A 12,512-nucleotide genomic window follows, 5' to 3' on the forward strand; every position below is an offset into this window, starting at 1 on the left:
ACAAAGCTCGGAGAAAGGGTCGTGCTGTTGCCGGAGCAGATCTATACAACGCCTCTCATCAATTTTTTGTACCCAATCTTCAGGTATTCTTCTTGTTCTTGGGCTTGAAATTCTTGAAGAGGTTAGGGTTTCAGTGGATGTCTCTGCATCGCTTATCTATATGTAGGTTGTTATAGATCTATTAGATTAGAGCAAGTGAGAGAGAGATTTGACATGGGTTTTATTTTTCCGACTTAGGGTTAACGGTACTGGTTAATGTTTGCAGATTTTTTATAAAAAATTCTACCCTGCGTTCAGTTCTTAAAAAAAAAAAAATTCAAGACGAACTAGGGGACCTCTTAAGCGTTGCGCTAGGGCTGGCCCTGCCCGTAGCCAGGATTAAAAGGACCCCAATGGCAAAAATATCCACTAGCTAAGATCTTTGGGTGGGAAAAGAATGCAAGGTTGTAAGCTAAAAGAACTTACCTCGAATGGTGAATCCTCAAAAACAAACTAATAGAATTTCCCATGAAATGTAGATCTTCATAACCTTTTTAGTAACTTGTGCGTGAAAATTTATAGTTACGTATGACTGCAAGTAAAATTTGATGAATACAACCAAGCATTTATAAGCTTCATAGATACCCAAATAGTCACTGATTCTATCGAGGGAAAAGGAGCAGCATACAGTGGAGCTGAGAAATGGCTTGTTTGGTTTAAAAACATTTCTGGCCTAAGGTTGGTTACATTATTATATGCAGCCAAAGTAATGAATTTTTGAAGCTTCATTAACAACTTAGCTTCAAAAGTGTGTTGAACTGTTTTTTGTAACCAACTTTCAATAAAGTTACAAAGTTGTTCCATTTGATTGATTGGCATCAACCATAGATCATCATGTCACATGGTGGCCTAGTACTTGTGTTTATCTTACGAGACGAGAGTATAGTGCATTTGCACCAGCTTTCAACTAGCCAAATACAAATTAAGCTTGAATATTTTGGTTCATTTAAGCTTGAATAGTTTCATCTGTATGTGTTTGTTATGGTAATTAATTGGGGAAATCGTACACTAATTATTTTGTACTAATCTGTAGTAATATACCTGTTTGTTAAAGGCAAATGTCATCGAGCAGTAGTTATTACCGAGCAGAAAGTGAGACCAAGAAAGGGGTTACCAATACCCCAAAATTTCTATATAAGCCAAGAGATTGTTATTGTGGGACAAGGGCTGAAATTAAGGTTGTTGAAAAGAGTGAGAAGTCAAAAGGAGAATTGTATTTTATATGTCGTAAGGAGAGGGCAGCTCGGTGTGGGTTCTTTAACTGGTGCCTCCCTCTGGAATGGACAAGCAGTAGTAAAACCATGAACCAGAATAGAAGAGCTTGCCCCACCCATGAGTAAATATTTCATGGTAGCCTCATTAGACCGTACATCTTTCTTGGTATATATACTCTTTCATATATATGGCGCAACCCAATTCTTATTCGCCCCTTTTTTTTGAATCGAAATACCTAAATAATAAGAAATTCCTTCTTGACAGTGATACCTCGTTCGGGAATCGTCTCCTTTCTTCCACTCCGTTCCGAAGAGTAACTAGGGCCAATTTAGTCACGGTTTCATGTTCCATTTCATGTTCCAATTGAACACGTTCCTAAGGGAAGGGATTGACCGGCCTATTCCGCCCGGGGGGAACAGGCCATTCGACAGGGAGATTCTGCAATTGCGGAGGCTTGGTTACGAAAGAAAATGAATTCTTCTTTCTTTTATCACTTAGGAGCCGTGTGAGATGAAAGTCTCATGCACGGTTTTGCATGAGAGTAAAGAAGTGAGGAATCCTCTCACGAATCCGGGGATTTGGAGTTACGAAGGTGTGGCCGGGGCACATATTGTCTTTTCTGGCTTGTGCTTCTTTTTTTTGAATAGAAAAATCCAATTAGATTTTTTTTCTACTTCTTTTTATAAAGAGAATGCTATTTAAAAAACAAATAGATAATGAATAGTAAAGAATGATTCTTTTTGAATAATAGATGGCGGTTGGGGATTGACTGAATATACCAATGTCTGTGCTTCCAATGTCTGTGCTAACAAGGTGATTGATGATGTTGTAGCCCTTGAGAAAGATGTTATGCTCATTCGACAACAATTGGAGTATTCAAAGATGTTGACAAAGTTTTTGGCAATATGCCTCGTTATCGCGATGGGGGTCATCGTGTTGAAATGAAGATGGGAGATGTCGTTAAATTCATATTATAGTATGGCTATGTGTTAGCCAAGTACTGATGCCCATGTCATTTTGTAATTTTCTAACTTTTTGTAATTATGATGTTGTATTGGGGATTGGCAAGATGTACCAGAAACTTATTGTAGTTTTAATTTAATTCGGAGTATGAATGTTGGCTTGTTTAGTCGTACGTATTATCTATGTGTTGAACCTGAGTACCATTTTCTTTACCTAGAATTGTGTTAAGGCAATTATTTGCGATGGTAGTATGAATGTTGTATACCTACAATACTATGATGAAATAGTAGATGAAAGAAGTAAAACATGTGTACAGATATATAATATTCGCATAGGTTGCTACCATTAGAACTTCCCTTTGTGATTGATGGTCATTGAAGGAATCATTTGGTTGTACCTTTTGATTCGTGGACAATTGTGCTTTCTTTTTTTCAGAACGTATAACTTTGTTTATCCACTACTGTAGACATGTCTTCCACTCAAACAATGTCTTCGAGAGGAAAAAAAGTAGCAACTGCAGCTACGAAAGCCCAATTGGATGCACAGTCCAAAGAGTGCTTCATCCAAGCATGTGTAGAAGAGTTAGGAGGTGCTGGGTACAAAGAAGAAACCCAACTTACCAAGGTTGGGTGGGCCAATGTTCTTAAGAAATTTAATGAACGAAGGGGAAAGAATTATGACAGAAGTCAACTGAAGAATCAATGGGTTGTTCTGAAAAAGGAGTGGCAGCTGTGGCAACACTTGGTTTTAGGTGCCGAGCAAAAAAAAAAAAAAACACTTGGTTTTAGGTGAAAGCGGACTAGGTAGGGATCCAGACACGGGTGCTATTACAGCATCAGAGGAGTGGTGGGATCTCAAGCTAATGGTATTCCGTCCTCCCAATTTCTTTCAAGCACTGTATTATGCTTTCTGCATTTGTTTTTCTTCGTACAAAATACAGAGGTTATTTTTATATCATTGTAGCCCTAAATGATATGTGTATATTTGTAGCACCATCCTGAGTGCATCAAGTTCAAGGAAAAGCCCTTGCCACTTGAGGGGGAAATGCGCATCCTGTTTGGTAGCAACACAGCTACTGGTGAGCATATGCACACACCTAGTTCAGGCTCAATTCTAGCTGGCCCGAAAGAGCATACCATAAATTTGGAGGTGGACAACATTGATGCATTGTTGGATGATGATGCTGAGGTTTAAGAGTTGGTGCACCCGCTGGAAGATGTGTCCAAAAAGAGGCGTGTTGATGGATCGGCTACAAAGAAAGGCAAAGGCAAAAAGGGTACAGTGGGCTCAAGACTTGAAGCTTGCATGCAACAAATCTGTGACTCAACTGACAGTGCAAGTTCTCCCTCCTTCATCCACCGTGCTGCCCCTGACATTCCAACGATAAAAGAATGCAGCGAGAAGCTATCGGTACTCCCTGAGTTTGACACAAATCCAACGTTATGGGCCAAAGCCCATAACCTTTTCAGAGATGCAAGGACGCGAACGCTTTTCATGACTTGCTTGGACGAAATTAGGAGGTACCACTTCATAACCCAAGAATTGCAAAGGGTGGAATCAGCAGAGTTGCAAAAAATGGGTGGTGGCAATTGGTTCAACAATCGGTAAGTTTATGGCTTGCAACCTCAGTTCATGTCAAGCCCTCTTTCAAGTGCTGTTTACTAGACTTGTGTATTTTAATTGTGTCGTTTCGATGAGACTTTTACTAGACTTGTATGACTGGTGTGTGCAACACTTTTTTCTATTTTTCTGCACTTTAATTTGGCGGTGAAGTTGTTGTTACTGATGGTAGTACTTTGAGACTAATGGTTCCTTGTTTGTGGTGTTACTAATGGTAGTATTTGAAGTTAATGGTTGTATTTGAAGGTAATGGTAGTATTTGGAGTTAATTTTGTTGGTGTTATTGATGCTTGTATTTGGAGTTAATGGTAAATGTTTGTGGTTCCATGCATAGCAGAAAAATGACAGAAATCTGCTTCACTTCACTTGGTTTTTTTTTTTATGTCTTTGATTGTGTGGACATAGGCAAACAACCCCATGTGAGCTGACTAGTTAATACGTTGGGAATTAGTTTTGCTTTTCATTTCTAGTTGGTGTTATCTCAGATACGAGTATGGCTGAGTTTGAATGGAGTTTATGCTCTATCTTTGTTGACGACAACAACCCCTCGTGTCTTAATTTTACAGAGAATATGGTCATGCTTTTTTGGATTTTTTTTTATCGCCGATGGTCTTTTCTTTTTCACAATCACCTTAATTTGTTTGGATACACTTGAAAGTTCCCATTGAGAGGAAATATAGGTGTTTAACATGCCTGAGGGTTGGGCATGTATTTGAGAGACATGATTGACCAGATGGAGAAATGGAAGGCTGGAAGCCACTGTGGTGGATGGATTGCTAGTACATGTGCCCTTTCTATGTATATTTGTATTAGTTTTTTTTTTTAAATCAGATATTTGTATCAGTTCATGGTGTAAAAAATGAGATTGTGCTTTCTGAATTTTTATGGCCACCACTTTTTGCAATTTCATTCTTTAGAAAGTAAAGGTTTAATGGGTAGTTCCTTATCCGAATCTGCATGTATGGGGTGTGTTCATGCATTATTGGGTTTTTTCATCACTCAAAGGGAGGCCAATAATTCAAAGTGTGAAGATTTTAAAGAGGCCAATAATGCACTTCACGGGTCTTGCAGTTTCTGAATTCCCAGCTTTCCTTTTCTAAAATCCCAGCTTTCCAGCAAGCAATGACAAGTTACATTTATGGGAAAAGCCCAATAATGCATGAAGTGCGTCCAAATGTGAATAGTGATTTTAACTTCCCAAATAATTTGGTGGTGCCAATAGTTTTGCAGGTTTGTCGCCAACTTGGGAAAGAGGGTTTGCTTTACAAAATAATAGCATCAGAATGTGTATAAATACCCATACACTTGCCTATGTTTTTTTACAAGAAACAGAACTCCACTTGCTACAAAACCACCCATATTCTACCACTGTCAAAATTCTACCCTACAAATCCTTATGGCCAATTATGAAAATCCGGATGATTACAATCATGATATTTACGATGAAGAAAATTGGGACAACGACGATCCATATGGCGGAGATCCATACGATGGAGATCCGTACGATGCCGGGGAAGGGTCGAGTGATCATAGGCCTTCGTCAGACAAATGCAAGAATGAGACGAGCTGCTATTGGGATATGTAACATCCACCATGATACGTACATGTGCAAGGAACCGTGCCGTACCTCTGCCTTAACTGGTCAAGCTTGGGTCACCGAGCTGGAGGAGGGAAACCCAAAGCGTATGTATCAATCATTTCGTATGAGTAGATGAATTTTTTTTCGCTTGTTTATCAACTTGAGCATAATTATGGGTTGCAAGTATCCGAACGAATCTCAGTTGCTGAGCAAGTAGCTATCTTTCTCTGGATTATGGGCCAACGAGCTAATAATAGAAATGCCCAAGAACGTTTTCAACATTCGGGGGAGACTATATCAAGGCAGTTCCATAATGTGCTAAACGCCCACAATGCCATGGCTATTGATTGGGTTAGACCATGGCCTCAAGAAGGAGTGCATAGCAAAATAGCTAACAATCCAAGATATTATCCACATTTCAAGGTAATTTTAGTAATTGATTTATTCGTTTTACTAGTATCAAGCCAATTCATTGCCTTGGGGCTTTTAACCAATCAATTTTCTATATATGTAGGACTGCATTGGAGCTATTGATGGCACTCACGTAAAAGCCCACCCACCTAGGGGCGACCCCATACAGAAATGGATTGGTCGTAAAGGATATCCAACACAAAACATTATGGCCGCATGTGACTTTGATATGTGTTTCACTTTCGTCTTATCGGGATGGGAAGGAAGTGCGCACGACACACGAATTTTTTATGATTGCATAAGGAATCCTGCGTTAAATTTTCCAAAACCACAAGGAGGTTAGTCCTGCGATTTCTCCTTAACTTGTATTACACCCTAATTGTACTAAAATTTTACAACTAACGTATTGCACAATCACTACAGATCAATTTTATTTGGTAGATGCCGGGTACCCAAACACTCTTGGTTATCTAGCACCATACAAAGGTTGTAGATATCACCCTCCTGAATGGCGTGACGGAGGTGCACCAAGGACCAACTTTGAAAGGTTTAACAAAATACACTCCTCTCTTCGGTGCACCATTGAAAGGACATATGGCGTTTGGAAAGCTCGTTGGCCTCTAATTTGTGACATGCCTGTTGGCTTCACAATGACAACACAAGTAGCTCTTGTATCTGCAACGATGGCGATTCATAATTTTATAAGAAGGAACAACTTGCCTGACATTCCTTTTGGTTTCTACGATAGGCGACCAAATTTCTTGCCTTCAGATCGTGGAGTAGAAACTATGGCACCTAACGGCAACCATGGAAGTAGGGTCCAACGTGATGATCGTGACATGGATGCTATAAGGGCATCTATGCGAGATTTCTTTATGGGAAACAATATACGTTAGGTCATCTCGACACTTTGGAGGTTGTGTCATGTTGTTGAACTTGTGTATTTGTTTTTTTCGCATCATTTTTTTTTATTCTGCTTGTAGGCGTGGTTTGAGGGTTTTTTTTTTTTTTCTGGCTTCGGATTGTACTTTAATTTGTTTTGTAATATTAAGTGTTTGTGTTTGTTTTATTGTTCTAAATTATATTTATGTTATGTGTTTGTCGTTAAATTAAAGTGTTACTTGTAACGTTGGTCTTATTATTTCATTTATAAAATAAGAAATAAAAATACCGAATGAATTCCTTAAATTTAAAAAAAGAAAAAAAATTACTTATGAAAAATAAACACAATAATAGACTTCAGTAAAGGCAAAACAGGGGATTTGAAAAAAAAAAAAAGGCAAAAACAAAACAGTACTTTACAATAATAGACTTCAATAATAAACAAGCCATAAAACTATTGAATAATAAAGAAAAAAAAAACAAAAATACGGGAGTGACCTGTTATAAGAAGACGAAGGGTAATATGGTAAAAATACAACCCATAATTCATTCTCAACAATCATCTACCAAACACTAATACAATTTCAAAATACATTTCCAAGAACAATTCTCCCAAACACTCTCACACCCAAAATACATTCTGGCCGTAATCCAAAAAATCAAAAAGCAAAAAAGCTGAAAATGAAAAGCCAAAAAGTAGGTTCCCAAACACCTCCATGGAAAGGTAATCGTGTGTTGCAAATTGATTATGTAGGTTAACTCGGCAACCAATATAAGTAAAGTTTTGTGGCGTCAAAAGGAGTTGCTCTAATAGATACACGGGTTATTATGTTGCTGGATGCTGAGAGTCGGACGTGCTAGCAGCGATGATCTATGAAAGGCAGATTCATATCTCATATTTTGAGATATTTATTAATCTACCCCTATATCTTTAGTATTTATGAAATAACCTTTTTGTTCACGAGCCTATCGAGCCAAACACTTATTGGCTTGAATTCATAAACGAACTGAAAAACATGATTGAGCTCGACTTATATTTCTAATAAACGAGTTTGAACAAGCCAAAAGTCGAGTTGAGCTCAAGCTGTTTGGTTCGTTTGGCAGCCTTATGTTCTCTCTCTCTCTCTCTCTCTCTCTCTCTCTCTCTCTCTCTCTCTCTCTCTCTCTCTCTCTCTCTCTCTCTCCAAATTTTAATAAAATTTTAAAAAAAAGAAGAAAAATCTATAAAATTAGGAATGGGGGTTTGGAGTCTTGAGAGGCACCCTTTTTCTCTTATTGTCATGTGCATCGAACGGACACAAAGCTAGTTTAAAGAAAAACCACTCGAGGTGTGCAGAGTTTGCGGAATAATTTTCTGTGAGATTTCGCTGATAAAAGTTAAGAAGGAAATAGCTTAGTCGTCCGTGGCTCTTTTATTTCAAATTGGAACTTTGTTAGATAGAAAGTTACTTATCCAAAAAAAAGTATAGAGAAATTAAGACGTGTGATCGAGAGGGAGGAACCAATTCAAAAGAATCGAACGAGCACATAATAGTGTTATGCCCGCTCGATGCACATTAATAAATCTATACTAATTACTCTCGCTAATTTTTAGTTTGCTCTTGTTCCTTTTTTGAATTTGTCGGATTAAAATTGGCACCAAAGAATCAAACGGGCACATAGTGTTGTGCCCGCTCGATGCAAGTTAATATATCTATATTGATTACTATCACTAATTTTTAGTTTGCTCTCGTTTCTTTTTTGGAATTTGTCGGATTAAAATTGGCACAATTTTTTCATTTTCAGTAACCCTTGATTATTAGTTTTTTGACTTTTGAGGTGTGTCTAAACTTGATTGATAATTTCACAAGAAAATCTTTAGTGTCTTTTTTATAATTGATTTTTGTTGCTACCCACTCCCCCATTATCTCTCTCTCTCTCTCTCTGTAACAGTCCTAATTTTTTGTCAGTAAAAATTTCGTTAAATATTTGAATTTTATTTGAATTACTTATTTTTTACTTTCAGTAATCCGTCGTAATTAGATTCTAGTCCTTCGGGTCAATCGAATTAGATTCCAACCGACTACTTGGAGGAACCGAGCAACCAAACTCACCTAGTTACTAGATGAACCTTTTGAACCTTTTGCCTTTACCCATTGGTCAATAGATGTTAGGGAAATCTTTGTCCATTGGACAATAGGCATCTCATTAAAATATTTTGATAAGTACAAAGATATAGTATTATATATATTTTAAACACATGTGCAAGTACATATATGCATTTTTTATTGGGGATTCTCCCACCCTTCTATTATCCTTTGGTTATTAACCACTAGGAAAACTATTACCCATTGGGTAATAGCCCAATCTTCCAACAAGGTACAAGGTTTTATTTAAATAAACAAGTATGGATTTCCTATGTGATTTTTTTTGCACTAAAATATTGGAGTATATCTAAACCCTAGATTTTTCAAAGTACTTTATTGAATAAAATAGTACTTGTACTTTATTATTATTTTAATGGAAAGAATCCTAGCCTATTATTTAATTTGGGTACTTGGTACCACTTATATATTTGAATATTGTGTATTTGTACACATGTATCAAAACCCTAGATTTGTTTAGTACATAATTCATTAGTTTATTATAACATGTGCCTAATTAGATTATTTTAAGGGGATATTTGATTTTGTAAATCTAGTACCTTGGTACTTTTTACTTATTCTTTCTTGTTTATATATATATATATATATATATATATATATATAGTGTACTAGGAGAGAGAGAGAGAGAGAGAGAGAGAGAGAGAGAGAGAGAGAGGTGCCGAGAGGGAGAGAGAGAGAGGAAGAAGAAAAGAAGGAGATTTGATTGTACCTTGACTTGATTCACTATGATCTTCTTACATCTTTCAAATCCTTAGGTGAATCTTCTTCCTAGCAAAATCTATCTTCCCATTGTACTTCTATTATTGTTTAACACCAAATCTTGTACAATATATCTTTTCCTCCATCAAATCTTCCAAAAATCTTCCAAAATTCAATCCTTGGTACAAATCCTAGCCATGCAAACCTAGGGTTAGGCCTTGATCTTTCAAGATTGCATGACAAGTGTCAAAAAATTGAGATATGGAGGGGGGGTGGGGGGGGGGGGGCGCGGCCTTGAGAGGAGAGAGAGCCAAGGTTTTGCCTCTAAATAGCAAGTCATTCCATGCCATTCAACTCACACATTTCCATTCTTCAACTTCTCTCTCTAGAAATCCGTTCTTGCTTTGTTCTTCTTGTTCTTGAGTTCTTCTTGTGTTCTTCAAGAAACTCATCCAAAGCCGCCACTAGACCGCCACTCAACCACCCTCTCGATCCAAAAGTAGTAGTAGTATTAGCCAAGGTCAAGTTTCGAGAGAAACCTTTCTCTTTCGAAGCTACCGGAAGCTCCCGTAGGAAGTTACTCCATCTGACCGCCGATTACCGTCCGTAAGCCGTTACTACCGCCTAGAAGAACGGTAAGGAAATCCTTACTTACTTACTTACTTACTTACTTACTTACTTACTTATTCCAAGTAAAACGTATGTTGTTGATCTTTGAGAAAGAACGGTTTCGAAAGTCAAAACGTTAGTATTTGAATTGAAGTATTCGTATTTTGATATTTCAAGGAGTATGAGCTTGCATACATGAATCGATTGTGTTACTTGTGGTATATTATAGAGTTGGATGATCTTGTTAGAATGTTTCATGCTTACTTTTGTCCTACCACGGAGTCTTTGCATGTAAACGAGACACAAGAACCGAGAAAGTAGAAACATGGCACCTAGGGTGTGATTAATGAAAGGAAATGTTTTCCGAGGAAGGAAATATTTTTGAAACTACATTATGACCGGTTTTGGTGGCATAATGTGAGTTGGGTGTGTGTGTTCCAATGGGAATCCGTAGCAGCGGAACCATTGTGAGGTTGTGTGTGTTCCAATGGGAATCCGGAATAGCGGAACCATTGTGAGGTTGTGTGTGTTCCAATGGGAATCCGGAATAACGGAACCATTGTGAGGTTGTGTGCGTTCCCATGGGAAACCGGAGCAGCGGAACCATGGTGAGGTATGGCTTGGTTATCCGCGGTATGGAGCCAATGCAAGTTTTGTGTGCCAATGGGAACCCGGTGCGGCGGAACCATTGTGAGGATACTCGGGAACCCGGAACGGCGGAACCGAGGTTGGGTGTGTTCAAAAATGATTTTGGAAATGTTGAACGGTATATGAAAATGATGACAAGGTCTACGACAAGTCGCGTAGGAGAAACTCAGAAGATCATGACACCAACGCTAAGTAATGAATGTGGATGTGTGATTGTTATTGTCTGTTGTATATAAACTTTTGTTTGTAAGTAATGGGTTAGCGGGTATGAGATTGTTCTGCTGAGCTTTTGTAGCTCATGGTGTTACCTTTGGTGACCCTGACATAATATATCGGTGGCGACGTTGGTATAATGTGTCAGACCTTGTAGATGTTCAAGGCGAACAGTTCACCGTGGAAGCTTTTGGAGCAGAGGAGCTTGCTAGGATGGAAGAGCAGGCAGAGTAGTATTAGGAACCCTAGTTTCCTTCCTTGTTGAATAAATGTACCATTTACTTATGATGTAATAATGAGCTAGACTCTCTTTATTATGTAATAAATGCCTCATTAACGTACCAAAAATCTGGGGGCGTTACACACACACTCTCTCTCTCTCTCTTTCCCACATCCTCCCTGTCCCGACGTCTCTTTCTCTCTCCCATTTTTGTAAATTAAAAGAAAATCAAAACTCTACAAAATTAGGAATGAAGATTCAGAGACTTTGAAAGCTCACACACATTTGCACAGGATATTGATAGATAGATAGATGAGACACAAAATTTAATATGCTACGAATATTCCGGTAGATAAGCACTGTAATTCTTCAGGATTCTATAATTGATATGGGAGATTGTTTTTTTTGTTTTAAAACAATAATATTAGGTTCAAGATGCTTATATTCTATGTGTAAATTTTACTATATACTATGACGGTGAGGACAAATTGTCCGGTACGTCCATCATATATTTTTTGATCCGTTGTACGTCATATGTTTATGCGCGACTATACCTTGAAGAAGTTTGAACGTTGACAATTACTAATTCTAGATGGTTATTCAAAGGGTTTGCGTAGGCAAAGAGGATCCTAAAATATCATCTTGATTTAGGTTCCGTTCTGTTGTCAAAAATGTTGTGTAGGCAATTGATTCCCAGAAAAAATGAAATGAGGTGAAATAAAGAAAAATGAAATTTATTTTCCTATGTATTCTGTTGACAAAAAATCTTGCAGGAAAATAAGAATTCATTCTTTTTGGCAAGACCTATTTTACAAGAAAGTGATTTCCAGCGAGAAAGTTGAAGTTGTGGGTCCTACAATTTTTTTACTAACTGAACACGCAAAAAATTACAGGAAAGTTGATTTTTCTGTCATTTTTCATTATTTTCGTGCAGCTGAACGGGGCCTTAATGTTGGAAAAAGAACGATAGGTGAGAAGTTATGATTTCCCCCTCTATTTTTGCTACCTTTTTTTTATTACTTTTTTCCTTTTATTTTTTTCCCCAAGATGTTCGATCGTTTCGTTGGGTTGTTGGGTAAATTATAATAGGGATATGGTGGTCATTGGTGTGGAATGTGAGTAATTGATTGTGTGGAAGCATATGATCAAGACTTAAGAGCTTGATGTTATCAGAATATCGAATTTCATGGGAAATAGATTTTGATGGTTAAGGTATAACTTAATTAATTGAATGTTAGGTGTGGTGATGCAGAATGGAAATATTATATCA

General features: G+C 37.6%; 2 protein-coding genes across 3 annotated transcripts; both read left to right on the top strand.

The window, feature by feature from the left end:
- The first annotated feature begins 2,020 nt into the window (after positions 1-2,020).
- LOC131313136 (L10-interacting MYB domain-containing protein-like) lies at positions 2,021-3,650 on the top strand. Its single transcript, XM_058341272.1, has 3 exons — positions 2,021-2,968; positions 3,006-3,082; positions 3,208-3,650. Exons 1-3 carry the CDS (start codon positions 2,686-2,688, stop codon positions 3,409-3,411), a joined length of 564 nt encoding a protein of 187 aa, XP_058197255.1. The 5' UTR covers positions 2,021-2,685; the 3' UTR covers positions 3,412-3,650.
- Positions 3,651-5,228: 1,578 nt separating this feature from the next.
- On the top strand, positions 5,229-6,741 carry LOC131313146 (uncharacterized). 2 transcript variants are annotated; one of them, XM_058341292.1, is made up of 3 exons: positions 5,229-5,839; positions 5,931-6,165; positions 6,269-6,741. In XM_058341292.1, the coding sequence occupies exons 1-3, from the start codon at positions 5,549-5,551 to the stop codon at positions 6,721-6,723; spliced, it is 981 nt and encodes a 326-aa protein (XP_058197275.1). In that variant the 5' UTR covers positions 5,229-5,548; the 3' UTR covers positions 6,724-6,741. The 2 variants fall into 2 exon arrangements, with proteins under 2 accessions (XP_058197275.1, XP_058197267.1); XM_058341284.1 differs by having other exon boundaries at positions 5,230-5,839; positions 6,251-6,741.
- The last annotated feature ends 5,771 nt before the right edge of the window (positions 6,742-12,512 follow it).

Source organism: Rhododendron vialii, chromosome 2a (assembly GCF_030253575.1).
Source record: "Rhododendron vialii isolate Sample 1 chromosome 2a, ASM3025357v1".
In the NCBI taxonomy this organism is placed as follows: Eukaryota; Viridiplantae; Streptophyta; class Magnoliopsida; order Ericales; family Ericaceae; genus Rhododendron; species Rhododendron vialii.

Coding starts and splice junctions, on each gene's coding strand:
- LOC131313136 (XM_058341272.1), top strand. CDS start 2,686: ATGTCTTCCACTCAAACAATGTCTTCGAGAGGAAAAAAAGTAGCAACT. Junction 2,969..3,005: donor GTGGCAACACTTGGTTTTAG/GTGCCGAGCAAA, acceptor ACTTGGTTTTAG/GTGAAAGCGGACTAGGTAGG. Junction 3,083..3,207: donor GGTGGGATCTCAAGCTAATG/GTATTCCGTCCT, acceptor GTATATTTGTAG/CACCATCCTGAGTGCATCAA.
- LOC131313146 (XM_058341284.1), top strand. CDS start 5,549: ATGAATTTTTTTTCGCTTGTTTATCAACTTGAGCATAATTATGGGTTG. Junction 5,840..5,930: donor GATATTATCCACATTTCAAG/GTAATTTTAGTA, acceptor CTATATATGTAG/GACTGCATTGGAGCTATTGA. Junction 6,166..6,250: donor TTTTCCAAAACCACAAGGAG/GTTAGTCCTGCG, acceptor CAATCACTACAG/ATCAATTTTATTTGGTAGAT.